The 19,717-nt window shown below is 45.0% G+C and overlaps 1 protein-coding gene across 2 annotated transcripts in view; it reads left to right on the top strand.

Annotated features, from left to right (window-relative positions):
* TBXAS1 (thromboxane A synthase 1) overlaps positions 1 to 19,717 on the top strand; it is a 157,525-nt gene that overhangs the window by 89,563 nt on the left and 48,245 nt on the right. For both annotated transcript variants that reach the window (XM_077781054.1, XM_077781055.1), the window contains 4 exons: positions 10,694 to 10,782; positions 12,760 to 12,908; positions 14,667 to 14,797; positions 18,507 to 18,818. In XM_077781054.1, the coding sequence (XP_077637180.1) occupies positions 10,694 to 10,782; positions 12,760 to 12,908; positions 14,667 to 14,797; positions 18,507 to 18,818 (681 nt within the window). The remainder of the gene's footprint in view (positions 1 to 10,693; positions 10,783 to 12,759; positions 12,909 to 14,666; positions 14,798 to 18,506; positions 18,819 to 19,717) is intronic.

The raw sequence follows: 19,717 nt of genomic DNA, 5'->3' as shown, positions 1-19,717 counted from the left end.
TTATTGTAAAACTTCAGAATTTATTCTTGAGATAAAGATGTGCTTTCCCTTGGAATTCTGCGGCATTTTTCCTTTAGCACCTCGGTGGTCTGAGTCCTTTACTACCTGTGTCTGGAAGTGTCATTAATATTCAAAGGCTCTAGATGGCACCGTCTTTATTTGTGTGCATATTAGGCAGCCTGGGTCAGCAACACTTGGAAGTTACTTTAAAATCAGCATTACATCATGAAGCCATCTTTTTATTTAAAAGGAAATTGGGTTTTGGCTTAAGGTTAGGGACAACATAGAAAGACACAGAACTGGTCAACATTTGGTTGTTGCATCCCTGATTCCAGAAAAAAAGGCCACTGAAATCATAGTCCCGTGACAGCCAAGCTATTAAGGTTTATGTTACAGGACTACTGAGCACCACTGGGAAAACAAAGGATTTTTTTTTTTTAAATCAGGGATCATTTTGCCCAATTGACCTGCCAGAGTCTTCACCCTGTCCCCTAAAAGATTAAGTTTTTAAAAAGGGCAACCAGTAGATTTAATGAGATTTTTAGAGTCTTGTGCTAGATTCTTTACTAAAGACTATTAATGAGTAACCCTGGGGTTGTGTAAAACTTTATTATGGGTCAGGAAGTAAAGAGATTTGATTTTAGGAAACAAAACTGGGGCTAAATTAATTCTTCTCTGAGGGAAAAATATAAACAAGGAGGATTCCATAGGGACCCAGGTTAGCACTAATTTTATTTTTGAAATTTATAATTCATCTGAAAGAGGGAGCACACTGTGAAATCTGCACATTTGTATATTCCTCTAAGCTCTTCTGATTTTAGAAATATCACATCAATTAGAATAAGTTTCAAACACTCTTTTAAGATTGTGTAAGTCAGCACAAAACTGGCAGCTAACTTTCAGTGTAACCAAGATAATATAAAATAATACATTTAAGAGAAAAGCATCAAAACTATACTTAGATGATAATGAACTTTCAAGCTATGAATTACTACCAAGGAAAGGGTTTTGAAATCACTGAGGACTGAAAAGGACCCATGGTCATAGAAATCTGTAAAATACTGCAAACCATCTTCTGAGCTATCTACCTTAACATATTAACAGGTTGGGAGAGATCTGCAGTGAAGAAATATGTTTAACCTTGTTCTGGGCTTAAGTTTTAGTTAAGTTTTTAGTAGGTGAAAGCATGGGTCGTTAGCATCAAAGTCAGCTACTGAGAGAAATGAGGCCATGGGGCACTGTGACTTTGCTGGTAGAATCCATGGGAGCCACCATTTTTAAGTGGCTCCAAATTAGATGGATCATGAATCCAGGCCAATATGGTGGCTTGTGTCTTCTCAGTCCTCAAAGCACTGTAGAAGTGACGATTATTGCCTCATTCAGCCACATAACTAAGCTGGTAGTGACTGAGCAGATACAGGAGACTTGGAAGCTTCAGACATGACAGCCTGAGCCAGGCTGGGTGTGTCACTCAACAGTAAATGAGCCAATCATATCTCTGTGCATAGGGACTCAGTTAAAGAAAAGCCAGACTGACAGGGAAGGCTGGTATCTCTCACAGTTGCCGAGAATCCAGCTCTCTGCCTAATTTTTCACTTTCATCCAGATGTTTCCTGTCAGGAAGGCACAGTCAATAATGTATGAATCTTAAAGGCGGAGGCAGATGTGGTTATTATTCCCTCCAGGCCTTTCCTGCCTTGGAGAAGACGTATTACTCCAGAATGACTACAATTTTAAAAAATTTAAGTTGATATAGCCAGCTTATGAGTAAATGCATAGCTACAATCATTTCAGTGCAAAAAGGCTTCACAGAATTACAGTCTTCATCACGGTTTAGTTTGGCCTTTAAATTTTCACCGCACGCTCTTCGGATGATCATGCATGAGGGCTTCAAGGACAGGACCCAGGCTTCCAGTAATGTTGCGGCAAGCTGCTTTCTCTCGGCTGCATGAGCCTGCAGCAGCCTATATTTAATATTTGCTTTTATTTCTTAATCCTTCCAAACAATACAAATGAAAGTCATTATAACCAAGTGTGGCTGCAGCAATAAATACTTCAGAGTCCAAAAAGACATTGTCCCTGCCTGACCAGTTGCCCATTTTCAAGAATGTCTGGGTATTTATCTAGCAGCAAGAGACCATTATCTTTCAACAGTTGTATTCCACTGACACCTAATCTCCTAATTAAAATCGGTATAATGATGGACTGTTTAAATTCTGGTTAAAATGTTCCTTTTCCATTTGCATTTTAAAGAAAACACACTCCTCATCACGGGTACCCCATCCTGGGTTATAATTTGGCTTTCCTTTGCCAGAATCATAATGTCACTCTGACTTGCCACTGGTTAAATCTAAACGAGCATCTAAATGTGCCTCCCAGCTTGGCTGTTGCTTGGCAACGCCAGCAGCCACCTCCTCATCGGGGTGAGTTCTAATTGGTCACAACTCTTGACAGGAACCGCTGACTTATTAGCAATGACACTTGATTATTCACCTAGATGGCTAGAGCTGATACTTATCAGCAGGAAATTCTGCATAAAAATAAGTCGTGGATGTTTTTAATATCTGGGTGGCAGAAGGAGGTGGTAAATTTTGTTAACTGGTATTAATTTTACATTTGTTAGCCACCAGTTTAAGGCACTTTAAGGCAATTTTTTTCATGTTTAAAGCCAACGATATGCTTAAATACCATCTCCCATCCCTATGAGTTGACCCTTATTTATTCAGAAAATCCCCCTCTGACATCAGTTCCAAAATACCACTGCCCGCAGGTGTGAGAGTGCCAAGTAGAATGAAACATTAAATTCATAAAATTCAATGAAGGTTTATTAGTTCCTGTCTTTAAGGGGTTTATAATGCAGAAGGGCAACAAACGCATAAATTCCTACATGATTACCAAGCATGGAAAACGGTGACAGAGTTCACGTCCTCTTTGGAGCATCAGAAGCCACTCGGGGGAGGTGGGGCGGACAGGGGGTAGCATTAGAAGTGAGTCCTGAAGATCTGACCGAGTTTTGACAGAGGGAAAAGGTGCGTTGCAAGTGGAATGAGCTACAGGAACAAAGGCATCTGGACGAAAAGTACAGGATGTGTTCAGGGAACAGAGTACAAATTGGCTGGAACACACCGTACATGAGAGAAAACTGGAGAAGTAGGTTGAGGCACAGACAGTTCCGTGCTGGGGGAGTGTTTGGTGTGAGCTTCACGAGAGAGTGAGGAGCTATTAGGTACTTGAAAGGGAGAGAGTATGGAAGGAGGCTTCCCCTGGACCCGTGCGACAGAGCAGTTGAGGACAGCTACAAGTCAGACCTCCCCTTTACATGGCCCCAGGGTGACGGCTCCCAAGGGCCATATTTTGATCTCAGGGTGGCAGCCTTTGTTGACGCTTTTTTCTGAATCCCTCCTCATTTGTAGACAAATGAGTCACCCAGCCTACACACCATGAAGGTATGGGAGTAATCTCAGTTTGAAGTTTAAGATAATGCAGAAGTGGGGCGCCAGGGTGGCTCAGTCAGTGAAGTATCCGACTTTGGTGCAGGTCATGATCTCATGGTTTGGGAGTTTGAGCCCTGCATCTGGCTCTCCACGCTCAGTGCAGAGCCTGCTTTGGATCCTTTATCCTCTCTCTGCCCTCCTCCTACTTTCACACACATGCACGCACGCACAAGCTCTCATGCTCTCTCTCTCTCTCTCAAAAATAAATAAATATTAAAAAAAAAAAAAAGATAATGCAGAAGGGGCCTTCCTTCCCTCTCCCAGTTCAGGAAATGGGGCTTCCCTAGCACTCAGGCCAACTCTGTTCTCCAAATTTCCAGGGGCTCCAAAAGCCCAATAATATTTGTTTATGTGTTTGTTTTCCAAGTGCATGTCATCAGAGCTGCATGAAGTGAAATTATAACCTAGAAGCAAACTGACTGAGGAACAAAGGGAATGTAGATTCTGATTTTGGAGGAAAAAGCAACAAGCCAGGAGTCAGAGGATCTGGATTTCTAATTCTCACTTTGACTAAAGTATTGGAACATAAAAATAACCAGATTTAGGTCTTTATGTAATTCTGAAGTCAGTACATCAAAGAAATACAAAAAGACTTTCTTACGAAGTAGGGCAAGCAGAGGGGCTCATGGATCCAACCCCTTTACTGTGAGCAACTAGGAAGTTGCCTGCTCTTTCCATGGTCCCCAAGTCACTTGCTCAATCTGATGCTTAGTGACATTTGAATCCTAGAATGTCCATGGAAAGGGACTTTAGAGTGCACTGCGACTGGCTCCTTATTTGGGGGTGAGGACCTCAGTTCAGAGAGATTCAAATGACTTGCCCAAAGTAAGAGGTAGAACCAGCATGGGTACCAGGTCTTTGACACAGGGCCAGCTCCCAGCAAACAGCATTGCATTGAAGCTAAGATACAAAGAGCTCTTCAGTCTATGAATGTTCCTTCTATGTTAGGTCCCTCAACGAGCATTCAGTCAATCTGTCACCACATAGATACTCCTAGAGACGCACCTGAATGTGTTGCACTGAGCCCATCCTGACAGAACAAACACCAACAAGTTCAATAGTACATGACAATGTACAAGAGTGGCCACAAGAGGGTGACTTTGAGAGTGTATTAATTATCTATTGCTAACTGTGTAACAATTAGGCCCAACCAAAGTTTAGCAGCTTAAAACAACAAAATTTTATTAGCTCATGGTTTCTGTGGGTCAGGAATCTGGCATGGCAGAGCCATGCACCTCTGTTTCAGGGTCTCTCCATGCAGTAGTTAAGCTGTTGGCCTGGGCTGTGATCTCATCTGAAGGCTTGACTGGGGGAAGATTTGCTAATTTAACTCACATGGTTATTGGCAGTATCCAATTCTTAGTGGGCTTTGGAAAATAAGATAAGTAGCTTGTTCTATGCCCTTCAGCCAATGGAGATACTTAGATAATAAGCATTTTCATTAGACCAATCTGGTGACTGAGTATAGAATGGATCGAAGAGTAAAAAGAAAGGAGTCTGGGAGGCTCTTTTGAAAATTGTTTTTTATAGTACACCTATGTGTCAGGCACTACACAAAGTACTAAGATTACAAAGATACTTCCACTTCTTTGTTCTTAAGAAGCAGGATGACAGCCGTATTCCAGGTGACAGGTGGCAAAGCCTAAATTAGAATACTCAGTGGGGAGACAAAGATCATACAAGGAAGTGATATTAACATGGTGAGGCAAGAACAGGTAGATCAGATGTGGCATTGTCTATGAGGAATGAGAGGGGAGAAAATGATGCCAGACATCCAAAACAGTATGAGAGCATGAGGGGGTCCTCAAGAGGACAGCTAACATGCCTTCAAGAGCCAAGCCTTTTATGTATATGCTCTCTGTCACAACTCTTCAAGGGAGGTCTAATTATTTCCATTTTGCAGATGAAGAAATAAACTCAGTAAAGTCAAACAATTTGCCCAAGGTCACACAACTAAAAAGTGCCAAGGAGAGGAAATCTGATAATTGGCAGTGGCTTTGAGTATTTGCTCTCCCAGGGTCAAGTATATTTAACATGGTAAGCATCTTAGCCTCAAAGGACACTCCAGTGATGAAATTCTGGGGATCACCTAAAAGGAGAGAAGGCCTTGACTAGGAGAATTTCTTAGCCCTTCTTTGTCATTACCCCATGAGTTCTCTTTTGACCACTCAGAAAGCTCTCTCCACCTTCTTGAATTAACTCTATTGTCCTCTGTCTATACCTTGACTCAGAATTCCCTAGATACAGTCATTAAAAAAAAAAAAAAAAAGGATATATCCTCCTTAACTATACGGTCAATCCCAGGTAAGCAAGGACTTCCTTCCTTGAAGAATTTCTTTCCCAGGCTGAGGATGATACTTTACACTTGATGGTGACTGCTAGTTACCAAATAGCTGACCAGCCATACACTCAGCGTCTTCTAGAATATAGACAACCAATGTGAGAGGTGAGAGAAGGAAAAGAGGTAACTTTCCCCTGGGCGGGGGCATGGCTGCTAGACTGTCATCCCAAAGAAGAAATCCTTCTTTTAAAACCTAAAAATGTTAATATTTTATCTGATGATAAGTATAACACATGGACACTATGAAAAATGTGGGAGAAAAACAAAAATAAAAATTTCTCATTATCCTACAAAGATGAAATGTAACAATCCAATGAGAATCTTTTATTAAGATCTTATGATAGCATTGTGTGTTCATCTGTGCATGTGTGTTTGCAAAAGCCACCTATGCCTGCTTGTCTGCAAATCTACAGGAATAACTGCTGGGCTTGTGGATTGTGTAAAGATGATTGCAAGCCCATCAAAGAGAGCGTTTGTTTGTATGCAACTCATGTAAGAGCGAATATTCCATAACTACTTGTGTATAATGCAAGGAAGAAAGCCTGAAATGATGGCTATTGGCCAACACACAGATCATGCTTCACTGTCTTATAATATTTTCTCTGTGTTGCTTTTAAAAACATTTTTCATATTACATGCCCCATCTCATATCACATTAACCCAAATAAAAATGTCATTATCCATTCAGTGCAACAGACAGCAGGCAGAGCATGGTAGAAAATTACAATCATGCCAGTCAGCCACAAAGCATTCTAGTTATAAGCACGTAGAGGAACCGATGGTGGGCGATGGGGCCAGCCCCACTTTGCACTGTCCAACTACAAGTGGACTCAGTATGGGTGGACCCCTCTTTATACACAGGGCACGCTTCTCAAGAGTTGAGTGTAAATCCAATTTTATGTTGCATACCATTGTTGTTACATTAAGGAAGCCGGAAGCTTGATATCTAAAAAGACTTTCTTTCAAACAATATTTTTCTTTTTTTATCATGTTCTTATTCCTCTGAAACAAATCTAAGAGAAATTTTGGTATATGGGATTTTATTAAAATAGAGTTCACTTGTACCACCTTTATTAAAATAATGGAAGAATGTAGCTGGTGAAGCCAGTCATAGTTGTGTCTGAGAGAGTACAGAATTCTTCAAACATGAAGGTAGTCTAAGGAATTCTGAGAGTAATCGCCTAGAGGCCATTAAAAGTGACCCATTTAAGGGCACCTGGGTAGCTCAGTCAGTTAAAGCATCTGGCTCTTGATTTTGACTCAGGTCATGGTCTCACAGTTCGTGAGACTGAGCCCGATATTGAGCTTTGTGCTGACAGCATGGAGCCTGCTCAGGATTCTTTCTCTCCCTCTCTGTCTGCTTCTCCCTTGCTCCCTCTCTCAAAATAAATAAAATACAAAATTTTTAAAAAGTGACCCAGGGGTTCCTGGGTGGCTCAGCTGGTTAAGCATCCAACTTCGGCTCATGTCATGATCTCATGGTTCATGGGTTCAAGCTCCTCATTGGGCTCTGTGCAAACAGCTCAGAGCCTGGAGGCTGCTTTGTATTCTGTGTCTCCCTCTCTCTCTGCCCATCTCCTGCTCACGCTCTGTCTCTCTCAAAAATAAACTAAAAATAAAAAAATAAAAAAATAAAAGTGATCCATTTACATGCACTTTTGTACTGATGGATTATTAGGTGGACAGTTTGTGAGCATTTAGAAAAGGACAGAGTTGTCATAAAGAGTCCATCAAGGGTTACCAAGAACAAATCAGGACAGCCATCCTCATCCCTGTTTTGAGTGGACTTCAGGAGAGGCATGTGAGGTAAATTACATTTCTATTTAGGCAGATCATTTGACAAAGTCTTGCCCAGCCAAGTGACTGGTAAATTGCTGCCTGGATGAATATCCACTTAGGTTCATGCACAGCTGGCTGAAGGGCTGGAATCGGTGATGACTGACCGGTTCTGTAGCTACCTAAGGCAGCAGTCTGGTGGAGGGCCACGGGGCTGTGTTTGATCCTGTATACCTAGTGACAAACTGAACGAAGGCTTAGAAGGCACACTTGCCAAGTTTCACATGGAGCCAGAAGGACTAGGCAGTGTTACAGGAGAGGAGGTCTGAATGCATGAGTGCATCCCTTGGCCCACCCGTACCGGGTACAAACACTCTAGTGCTCTAAGCACTGGAAGCTCGATGAGATGAAAAAATTTTCCCCAGTATTTGCCTCTTACAGATACTTCTTCCAGGAGTCTCAGCAACAAGGAGGGTGGGGGGGGGCACTCAGATGCCCTGATATCTCTCCACTGAGTGTGTATGTTTCTCTCTGAGCATCTGCTCCTTGACCTGCTGTGTGGCTGCCCAGAGGTGCTGCCCAGGCCAATGTCCCTGGTCTGGGAACTGACGCAGCCCCGAGCTTAGACTACAGCTCACTCTTATTCACTGGGAATGTCCTTCTGCTTCTCAGTTGAATATTCAACTGATTCTGCCAGAGACCCGGTTGCTACAGTTCTTTCCTTACCCTCCAGAGCGGGGGGCAGGGATGAGGGGGGTGAGCTTGCAGAGTTATGGGAGGGAGGGAGGGGTCCAACAAAGCTGTGTGTCCCTCCAACCAGCCACCCAGGCTGTCCCAACGTGCTGGGCTTCTCGGATCACTTGAATGTTTTAGGGAGAGTTAAGAGCTTGTTCTGCTCAGAACACATGGCGGGACAACTTTTCACGGCAATAAATATAATGTAAATGTAAAGTGCTTCTAAAGAATGGAGCCAAAAGTGTCAAAAAATCAATTGCCTATGGTGGTGACTCATGCCTATGGAGGTTTTTGTTAACTGGAACCTCAATGTTTGCCTGTCATATGTGTCTTCTAAAAAAATGTGTCTTCAACACACATCTGGGCTTGTGATTGGCAGGCAGGGGAGTGATCCATTTACGATTTTTTAAATACAATTTTTCTAACGTTTATTTAGTTTTGAGAGAGAAAAAGAGAGCAGGGAAGGGGCAGAGAGAGAGGGAGACACAGAATCCAAAGCAGGCTCCAGGCTCCAAGCTGTCACCACAGAGCCCAACGTGGGGCTCAAACTCACGAACTGCGAGATCATGACCTGAGCCGAAGTTGGACGCTTAACTGACTGAGCCACCCAGTTGCCCTAAATGACGTAATAAGGAATCTTACCTGAAATATTGTTCCATTTATGGAGCTGCCTTTCAGAAGTGACACTGATGACTGAGGGAGGGAGACAGAGAGGGAGAGAGAGAGAGCGCACCCGCAAAATGAGAATGGAGAAGTGTGTGCAGACCATGTGTACAAGGAGGGGCGGTTGAAGGGATGGGGAAGAACCATCTAGTCTGTGAGGAGATGCAGCACCTGCCGTCTGAGTACCGGAAGCACTACCAAGAGGAAGAAGGTAAGAGGGGTCAGATTTTGCCTCGGAACAACATACCTTCTAACAAGTAGATTAATACTTTATAACCTCCCCCAAAGCCTCAAAACTTTAAGAGCAAAGACTGAGGCTTACATAATCATTCCAATTCCTTCACTTGTTCAACAAACAATTTCTATGGGCTAAGGCATTGTTGTGGGTGCTGGGGACATAAAAATGAACAAAAAGACAACCTTCCCTGGCCTCAGGAAGTTATATTCTAGTGTTAACACAGTAAAATCTAAACATATTTAACATTTCAAAAATGCTTTCTGTAAGAAATGGTCAGAACAAGGTATTATGGTGGATTGCTTTAGCTACAATGTTGTTCTAGAATGGGCACTGGTGGGAAGGACTCTCCTTGATGTTTCCGACCTGGCTTCGCCAACATGCAGGAGGAAGCAGAAGGTCATGTGGCTGCCTGTCAGCTCCACAAAGAATTCCACCCACTTGAGCCAGCTGGCTGGGGTCAACATGGTGGCGGCCAGAAGTGAGATCCAAACATGTTGGATAATGATTACATGAATGTTCGTGATACCGTTCTCTGTATCCTTCTGGGCCTATGTTAGACTGTTTCCAAGATGAAAATATTTTAATATTTTTAAAAATGGGGGGGGGCGTTGCCTGGGTGGCTCAGTCGGTTAAGCGTCTAACTTCAGCTCAGGTCACGATCTCATTCATGGTTCGTGGGTTCGAGCCCCATGCCGGGCTCTGTGATGACAGCTCAGAGCCTGGAGCCTATCTCCCTCTCTCTGCGCGCCTGCCTCCATGCGCACCCTGTCTCTCAAATACAAATAATAAAACATTAAAAAAAGAAAAAAGAAAAAAAGAAAAGAAACTCAGCTGTTTTCCTGGGTGGGCATGGAAGGCCTCTTCGAGTCAAGGGTTCCCTTATACGTCCTCAAAAATTTTAAGCAGCTGAAGCAGAAATGAATAGCCATCTATCAGAAATGCTCTAAAAATGATTTTCGTATTGAATAAGCAGTTGAAATGGACGACCTTATGTTCCTTTGGAGACTGAGATTCTATACTCTAGCAGAAGATCTAAAGTATAATTGGAACCAAGCAAGCATGGATTTGGGCTAATTCCAGAGAGAGTACATATGGATTGTGGCCTATTTACTCTCTAATGCTAACCAAATGTCATGAAACCGAGCAGTGATTCTCATTTCTGTCTAAGCACTTAATGATCATTTTTGTAATTATTTCACAGTATTTACTATATATCCTTTCTTCTTTTTGTTTCCAATAGAACAGATTGCTTAAGCTAAAATAGACATTTACAGCTATTGTATTTTATATTTGTGAATTTCAGAACTTCCTCTTGAATCTCAGTGGCAGGACAAGTTTCCTTGTCCATTTTCCCAGGAAGCACCACACATAACCTCTTTATCTGCAGCTACTTTAGGTGTGTTCCCTGCATGCTGTCCTAATTACACCTTTGTTATCTGCTATCAGATGACTCCCCTAATCAGCCAAGCCTGCAACATGCTTCTGGCTCACTTAAAACACTATGCAGAATCCGGGGACGCTTTCGACATCCAGAGGTAAGTGTGCTACATGGCTACATGACAGATGAGAAATTGCACTTTTGAATTACTGCTTCTTGTAACTGTACATAATTGCTGGACAATTACCTTGGGACCAGCAAACTATGGAAATGCTAGGGGCTCATAAAAGCATGGGTGGACTGAATAATAAAAAAGGAAACCTGCGTGCAATGTGAAGAGAATATGAACAAAGGCCAGAGCAGGTGTGGCATATGGAGGGAACCCTTGAGTGGGCAGTGGCGTGTGGGTGGACACACCCTCTGACCTCTGCAGACACAGGAGTGGGCAGGAAGGACAGGGTCCCAGTGGAGCGGGGGAGTCTATGAATTTTTACTTCAAGAAAAATTGTGATGCACCTCAGCCTGAAAGCTATGACTTAGCGGTGAACACCAAATTTAAATGACTAATTATTAGGCTCTCCTTCTAGTTGTCCTCTGATGAGTTATGGCTTACAGAGTAGGGCGAGAGACACAGATCAGCCAGAAGCTGGCTCGTTCTTATTATCGCTGCTAATAAAATAACATAATTATCACCAGCATTTAAATTCTGCCACTATGTTTACAAAATCCTCTCGTACACTTTCTCTCTGGTCATGAGATGCATGAGTTGGCTAAAGATAAGACGGGCTGAACAGCTACAAAAGCAAAGTAAATAACTTAAAAACCCTTAACTCTTCCAAAAACAAAATAAAACAGAAAAAAAAAAAAAGCCCTCTTAACTCTTTGACCATTAGGATCAGATGAAATCACATTCAGTAGGCAAATTGTTTTTGCTATATCGGGGACATGTGTAATCAATTGTAGAAATGTTTTCAATAAAGCAGTCAAAATAAAAGAAGTCATCTGGAGATGTCATTTATCCCTTAATGAAAAGCTGTTGGTTAGGAAGAAAAGGAACTATGTATGTGCCTAAGTGAAGCCACAGAAATAAGAACTTTTAATTATACAAGGATATGCATACCCCATTGGGAGCCTTTCTAGAAATAACTGGACTGCTCCTCTAAGATAACAAAAAAGGATCATTCTCATTTAAAATGGCCATTTAAGGGCAGGCTTTCTAGAGCCGAAGAGGTTAATTTTTCTGGAGCTATTGCCAGACACTTTTCCTTCTGTTTGTTTCTAAAGTGCAACGTGTGTTTTCTGTAATAATATACATATGTTCATGAAGCTGGTCCCAAAGTTTGTCTTGAATTTATTTGAGTGTGAAGCGCCCTTGTTTTTTGTTTGTAACTCTTATAAAAACTGTAAAATCATTAGGAGGAAGAGAGGGAAACGGAGCTAATAAAACTAGACAGCCAGGTTGTTAATTCATCAATCCCAACTTGCTATATATCAGTTAACCACTTGATCCTGGCTTTGGACCAACTCTGCACAGCTTTGGGGTAATGCACGTGAGCTCTGGGTCCACTGCTTTTCCTCCCCTCCCCCGCCCTGCTGGGAGGACAGGTTAGAGCATATTTCTTGGTATCTGACTGTGGCTGGTTAATTAAGGCTGCCTGGAGGCGCCTGGGTGGCTCAGTCGGTTAACAGTCTGACTTCGGATCAGGTTATGATCTCACGGTTCATGTGTTCGAGCCCCACGTCAGGCTCTGTGCTGACAGCTAGCTCAGAGCCTGGAGCCTGTTTCAGATTCTGTGTCTCCCTCTCTCTGACCCTCCCCTGTTCATGCGGTCTCTCTCTCTCAGAAATAAATAAAACATTAAAAATTAAAAAAAAGGCTGTCTCAAGCTTGCAAGGCGAGGAAGTAATGTTCTCCCCTCCCCAGTCTGTGTTTATATCAGTGATCAGATGTTTTGGGGTCTCCTCCCAAATTCTGTTGCAATGCTCAAAGGACCCCATCCTAGGGGCTCCTCTCTGATCACCTCCTTTCAGCTCGAGCAGGTAGACTATGGAGCGGTGCCTCTTGAGGCATGTGCATGATGAGCAGGCCAATGGCAGTGTCCTTTCTAAATCCAAATGGTCTCCTCTCCCGTAGGTGCTACAGCTGCTACACTACAGATGTGGTTGCCAGTATCGCCTTCGGCACCCAGGTGGACTCCCAAAGGGCTCCCGAGGACCCATTTGTGCAGCACTGCAGGCGTTTCTTTGCGTACTCCATCCCCAAGCCTATCCTGGTTTTAATCTGTAAGTACAGCTCCTGCCCAGGGCAGTAAGACGGGGGTCCAGCAAGCTGGCCAGTCCCCATGATGTCTGGGAGGCCCAGGCAGCTCTCACCACGACTCCAGGTGTTTCTGAGAGTCACCCTGCAGAGTCCACTCTGCAGAGAGAGGTCTTATGTTCCTGGAGCCACCCAGGCACCTCTTGTCACCAGTCAGGGCCACCCATCACCAAGACAGGTAGTGCTGGCCCCTTGCACCACCGCCACAGCCGGAACAGCAGCCATGGCCAGCGCCGAGTGCTTTGCTTACATTGCCTGTTAGTGCTGTGTTCACCCCTATGAGAGAAGTATTCTCACGCCCACTTCACGGATGAGAAGATTGAGGCTTAGAAAGGCAGAGCCAAGATTGGAGCCCAAAGTCTTTCATTTTCTAGGACATATTTCTCCTCTCTAGCAAAATCCTTTTCGGAAGACTTCTCTGCTTGAATCCCAATGCACAGTAAACTAGAAATCATACGCAAAGGGTGACTAGCAGGTTACCTAATGCTGTGGAGACTGGTCAATTTATTTTATTTTTATTTTAGAAGTGAGTTTTTACCCTCTGGCCAATTCCAGCATCTTCTTGCTTTTATGGAAGTATTGAAGTGTGGCTATTGCTGTTATTGATTATTGCCCTAACATCTAACCTTTCTGCCAGGCTGCTAAATTGTATTCATTCCTTGGTCAGTTGCATTCCCATTTCTGAGTCCATTTCTGTGGAAGTCCATGTCACCTCCATCAGCCCTGCACTGAAACTGTAGGAGCTGTCGCTATGGGGGTCAAAGGAGCTCCCCTCTATGCCCCTCACCCCCTCCACCCCCGAGAGCTGCTCCCCTGAGTCAGCTCCACTTACCATTGACCATGGACACACCCGGGGTGGGGGCCGGTGGCTCCACTGTCCCAGCCCTGCTACCAGTCCTCTCTGAACCCACCTCCCTTTTACCCCATGTTGATTCAGACTCTGGCTCTTGAAAATGGGCAGAGTGCTCTAGGACCTCCGAGGCTCCCGAACTACCCTCTCCATCCTGGCTCCTGCACAGTGCCTATGCGCAGTGAGCCCACCATTGATGCTGGGAAGCTGAACTGACCTGAACAACACTTCAGCAGCTCAGCCCCTCAGCCTAGGCCACCCTCCAGGAGGGGATAAGTGTCCCTAGGTAGCCCTGGCTCAAGGCCATGGCGACAAGGGCACAGCTGTGTGCCTGGCACAGCAGGGGAGGTACCCAACGGGCCAGCATTCTTGCCACCAGCAGCAGCAGCAGCAGCAGGAGCAGCTCTTAGGGACTATTCAGGTGGTAGCTCTGGGGACAATTACCCAGTGGGGAAAAAATGCAAATGACCAGAAAGTTAAAAAAAGTAGATCAGCTTCCACCACTTGCTAAGATTTGAAACGAGGCCTATAATCTGTCCTTTCTTGATGAAATACAAAGACCTTGGACCATCGGATCTAGGACCTAGAAGATTAATTTCTAAGTATGAGATTGACTTCTCGGGAGCAAGATGGAAGTGGGGATTCAACTGTGCAGACATTTACCGAATGCTTACAATGTGCAAGGAATGTGAGGGATCGGGAAGTGAAACAAGGTACAAACCCTGCCATAAAGAGTGCAGATCTGGAGGGGAGCCCCAGCTTCCAATGACTCTAAGTCAACGCCAGGGTTTGCTTCCCGGGCAACAGGCATCTAATAGCCCAGGGTTACTGCCGCCCCGTTTTCAGTGCCGCTTTTGTTTTTCTCTCTTTCAAGTATCATTTCCATCTATAATGGTCCCACTGGCCCGGATTTTGCCCAATAAGAACCGAGATGAACTGAATGGCTTTTTTAACAAACTCATTAGGAATGTGATTGCCTTGCGGGACAAGCAGGCAGCAGAAGAGGTAAGGATCTTAACAGGGCATGGCGTCGAAATGGAATGGGGCCTGGTTTGGTACAGTTCTGTCTTTTTGGTCTCTTCCCTCCCCGCCCTGCACACCACACTATGCTGGCCATTAGTGGCCTGCCACTTACAGCCTTCCAGCGCACTGGAAGGGAGGGAGAAGGGGTGAGGAGGGGCAAACAAGAAAGAGAAAGGGGTGGGGGAAGGGTGGTGGAGAGAAGCCCAGAGCACATTGTCCACGCTCTGCCATGGGTGCCCCCAAACTCATGGCCTCTCTATTTCAAGCACGGGCAATAGTAGCCCCAAAGAATTTTCTAGGTAAATCTTCACATGTACTTTTCATCGACATATTCCGTATACTGAAAAGTGGCAAGATGGAGTTTTAGAATGAACAGCACCACCAGTAGAGAGGACTGTGGGCAGCTGTCGGTTAATCCCACAGTGGCTTTCAGCACGGAGGATGTTGCTGCAAAATCTGGGCCTGAGGGCCCTCTCATGCTTCACCCGAGACCCAGAGACTTCTTTCTTCCTTACAGACTTGTACTATGCTTGGCACACGGTAGGAATCCAGTAAATATTTGTTGTTTGAACTTGGCTGAGAATAGAAATGGGACTTTTCAGTGTTTGGAAAATAAGGTCACTGTTGGATGCACTCACACATGTGTAACATGCATTCAAGAATGTTGCTGTGAGAGAAAAAAAAAAACAGGGCTGAAGTGTCTTCTCCAGAATTGACTTGTGCAGGTTTTAAGAGTTGCTCAAAGATGGGCTCAGAGGGCTTAACAAGGGAGGACCTGAGGTCCCTTGTGCGCCACTGGCCCAGAATGAGATCAGGGGTGAATTAATGGCTGGCTACACCCAAAGCCTCAAGCCTCATCTGCCTGGCTTCCCCCCTGGAGACTGTGAGGCAAAGGAGTCTGATTCAGGAGGAAGGGAAAGGTGTATAGAAGCTCATACCATGGTGAACTTCACTTGACACCCTTGGAGGTGTGGGAAGAATCAGTTCCCTGGTATCGCTGGCCAGGCTCCGCTGCCTAAAAGGACAGAATATTCTCTTCCAGGTTCATGGGTCTCCAGAATGAGGATGAAGCCCCGGGGAAGGAAGGGGAAAGGAGGTGTGAGAAAAGCCCATTTTCAAACCTCAGTATCTCTGAAGGGCTTCCTGATGACAGTTCTGTCACACACCCCACCCCTCCCTCAGCCTGAAACCCACAGGCTGTGGACTCTGCTGAAAATTCTAAAACTGTTGCACCAAATGGCTTACTAAGAGGTGAGGGGTTTATTAAAGATCCAATTACTGGGATTGCCTCCAGCTCTTCCTTTTATAAACTCAAGAGCTATTTGTTTCAAACAATGAGTTGATCTGAGAAAAACCTCCCAACCACAAATCCAGGACTGCCCTGTCAAGACAGAGCTATATGGTTACTAAGAAAACTTGCTTTAAACCCATCTAAACTCTGCAGACATTCCATCAAGCAGATGCGTGTTTGCGCAGTGGAAAATGCAGCACAGATGTTAAAAGGTAAATATTTTTCTAAGCTCTAACCCAATGGGTGGATTAGACACCTACATCTATCAGGGTGCGTATTTTCCTTGGATATAACCATAAAGCAGCACTGTTTCAGACCTAAATGGGCAGTGTTCAAATAGCCTCCGTGATGCAGGGCAAATAAAAGAAACCCATCTACACTAATGCTCTTCTCCAACGCACGGGCCCTAGAGAGCGGCCCTTTCCTCCGGCCTCTGTAGCTGGAGGTGAAGACGGATTTCTCCTGTGCTCGATGGCACTCTAGAGGGCTGCCTGAGCAGGGGATGAGAGCAGAGGATGCCAGCTGTGGTTCTACCACTGGAAAAAGCCAAAGGTGCTCTCCCGCCCCTCATCCTGTCCCCATCCCCCTCCAGCAAAGCCACAGGTGCGCCTCAGGGAAGACTGCACAGCGCCCTGAGGAGTTTCACATTCACCAGCCGATAGGCCTGCCGATTCTCATCCAGGAGCCGAGGTAACAGAAGGTACTCACCACCCACATGAGCCATCGTGCCCTGCCCTGTCTCAACTCTGCCCGACCAGGCTGGCAGTGGAGCTACGCCAGCCACCCAGATGTTGGCCAAGCATCAGGAAGGAAACTGGGGAAAGCCAGCCCTCGAGGATGCCGCCTGGAAATGAGAATGAGCAGGGCCGGGGTGGAGAGAGGCAGCCAACTGTGGCTGACCTGAGCAGGCTGGCAGCGCACGGAGGCCTTGGCTCCCGAGACTCAAGGTTCTTGATGCCCACAGGCTTGGCTGTGACCCCTGCAGGAATCTCAGCAGATGTCTTGCAAAGTCACAAAAGCTGGGAACCAGTAGTGCCGCAAAGGCCGCATGATCCAAACCACCTGCTCTAAATAGCATCACTTGTAAGCCAATCCAACACAGCCTTTCTCAAAATGTATTTACCACACAGCCTCGTTATTTGTGGGATCATTTATTGTAGACCTAACATGTGCTCAGCACAACCCGGCATGGGCTCGGTGGGGGTGAGACACAGGGTCCTGCCCTGGATACACTTACACTCTCTTGGAGGAGGAAAAGCAACAACAGGTGCAATAACAAGAATCTTAGAAGATGGAATTAAGTGCTGATGTGTGGGGAACAGAATATTAATGCAATAGAAATTCCGAAGCCAATGAATTGAGAAAACACTGCACCAAGCAAAGTACTTTGAAATTATAATATGTTTCTGCTGGTGGTTCTGATACTCTCTCCTTTTGCTGTTTGAGCCCCATAAACTTCAGAAGAGAGTAACATATTGGTTGTCACCCATCACATTAAAGAGCTTTTCAAAGAAGGGGTATGCCAGGGATACACTTTGTCAATGTGAAAGCAATATGCAAAAGCTTCTATGGTTACAATTAGTGGCGGTAAAGGTATAAAGAATATGCAAATTGCTGATAAGGAAGGTAGGGGGAAATGGTAAGAAAGCTCTAGGCACTTAAATGGGGTAGAGGATCACTGGGGAGAAAGGGAGTGGGGGAGGTCTTTCAAGACAAGCTTCCCCAAGGCTANGTTCCTTCCCTCCCACCCCCCCAGTTCTGCCAGCTTCCCACCGTGTGAGGAAAATGTATGGCCACCCATCCATTAGCCATGAATGGTGCCAAAGTGCACAAGGGAGTGTGTACTTTGGTTTAAATCTGTATGATGCTTTCATTGTTTATTGTTGGAAAACCAACCAGACAACTGACAGTACAAACACGCATAATGTAAAAAAATCAAAGCCCCCCCACCCCACCCACCCTGGCTTTCCCACCTCCTCCAGTTCACTGTGAACTGCTGGGGGTATGGATGGTGCTAAACATTTTCTCTGCATGAGCAAATACATGTAATTACATATATTGTACATGTACTGTTTTTACAGAAATGAGATTCCATTGTGCAGGCTGTTCTGCAACTTGCTCTATGTTTTACTTACCAAAATGGCTTAATCCCCTTCCCAGTCAGTCCAGATGCATGGCCTCATCCTTTTTTAATGGCAGCATCATGTCTGTTGTTTGCTGTGCCAAAGTCTGAGAACCAGTGCCATGTAAGGGACATGTGGGGGTCCCAGGTTCTCGCCATCTCAGATAACCCTGCAGCGAGGGTGCTGGGTCCCATCAAGCTCAGGTGCATGTCTTCTTCTGTGCCTCCCTCACATGACTCTAAGGCCAGAATGGGCATTTTCTCCTTTTGTTCCTCAGAGGCGGAAAGATTTCCTCCAACTGGTCCTGGACGCCCGACACTCCGCCACCTCTGTGGGTGTGGAGAGCTTTGATATGGTCAGACAAGTCTTCTCCACCAACTGCAGAGCGAGTCCCTCCCACCCGCACCAGCCCAGACGCCTGTCCAAGCCTCTGACTGTGGATGAGGTTGTGGGCCAGGCCTTCATCTTCCTCATTGCTGGCTACGAGATCCTCACCAACACGCTCTCTTTCGCCACCTACCTCCTGGCCACCAACCCTGACTGCCAAGAGAAGCTTCTGACAGAGGTGGACAGCTTTAATGAGAAATTTGTGAGTACAGTCGTCCGTGTGAAATCCACAGGACACACGATTTTGAGTTCATTTAGAAGTGAAACTTATTTTTGATAACTTCCTTGTGAAAATCACATGCTAAGTGTATGAGATGAAATAGGGCTGTTGCCCACCTTCTCTGCCTCTCTGGGTTAGCAAGTAAAATGAAGTGTTCAGAACAACAGGAAAAAAAAAAAAAGAAAGAAAGGAAGGAAAGGCAAAAAGGTGTATCCTGCACATTATCGTAGCTGCCTGGGGCTGCCTGTGAAACCAGGCCTGGATCAGGGAGGCTGCAAAGTCTTAGCAACAAGTGAGGGCAAAAGGCAGGGGTGGGAAAGAGGTGTGGTTTCCCACTGCTGTGACTGTGTAGTCAGCTCTGGGAGGCAGGTGTGAGGCAGGAAAGGGAACCAAGCTGGAAAGTGGGAGTGGGCATAAGGATGGGCCAAGCCAAAGCAGGAATGAAAACTGGCTGAGCATTGAGGAGGGGGGCCATATATGAAGTGAGGTGAAATGGGGCTGGTCAGAGCCGAATCCAGATTCTGCATATTCCTTCTAGATGAATCTGAATCAAACTTTCAAGAGTGCTGAGCTAGGCTCCTTCATTGCCACATTTTTTCTCAATGCTTTTGTATGTATTGCTTTGACTTCCAAGTTGTTAAAATCATTTTTTAAATCTGTGCTTTTTTTTTTTTTTTTTACAAATAGTTTATTGTCAAATTAGTTTCCACATATTAAATCTGTGCTTTTAAAAGGAAGACCATCTAGGTCCACCTAGATGGTTCAGTTGGTTAAGCATCCAACTCTTGATTTCAGCTAAGGTCATGATCTCACAGTTCATGGGTTCGAGCCCCGCACCACTGGGAAACCCTCCTGGGATTCTCACTCTCCTCTCTCTCAAA

Source organism: Crocuta crocuta, unplaced genomic scaffold (genome assembly GCF_008692635.1).
Source record: "Crocuta crocuta isolate KB4526 unplaced genomic scaffold, BGI_CrCroc_1.0 scaffold228, whole genome shotgun sequence".
NCBI classification, from domain to species: Eukaryota; Metazoa; Chordata; class Mammalia; order Carnivora; family Hyaenidae; genus Crocuta; species Crocuta crocuta.
The sequence above is the reverse complement of the archived record's forward strand: the minus strand, read 5'-3'. Positions and strand labels throughout refer to the sequence as shown.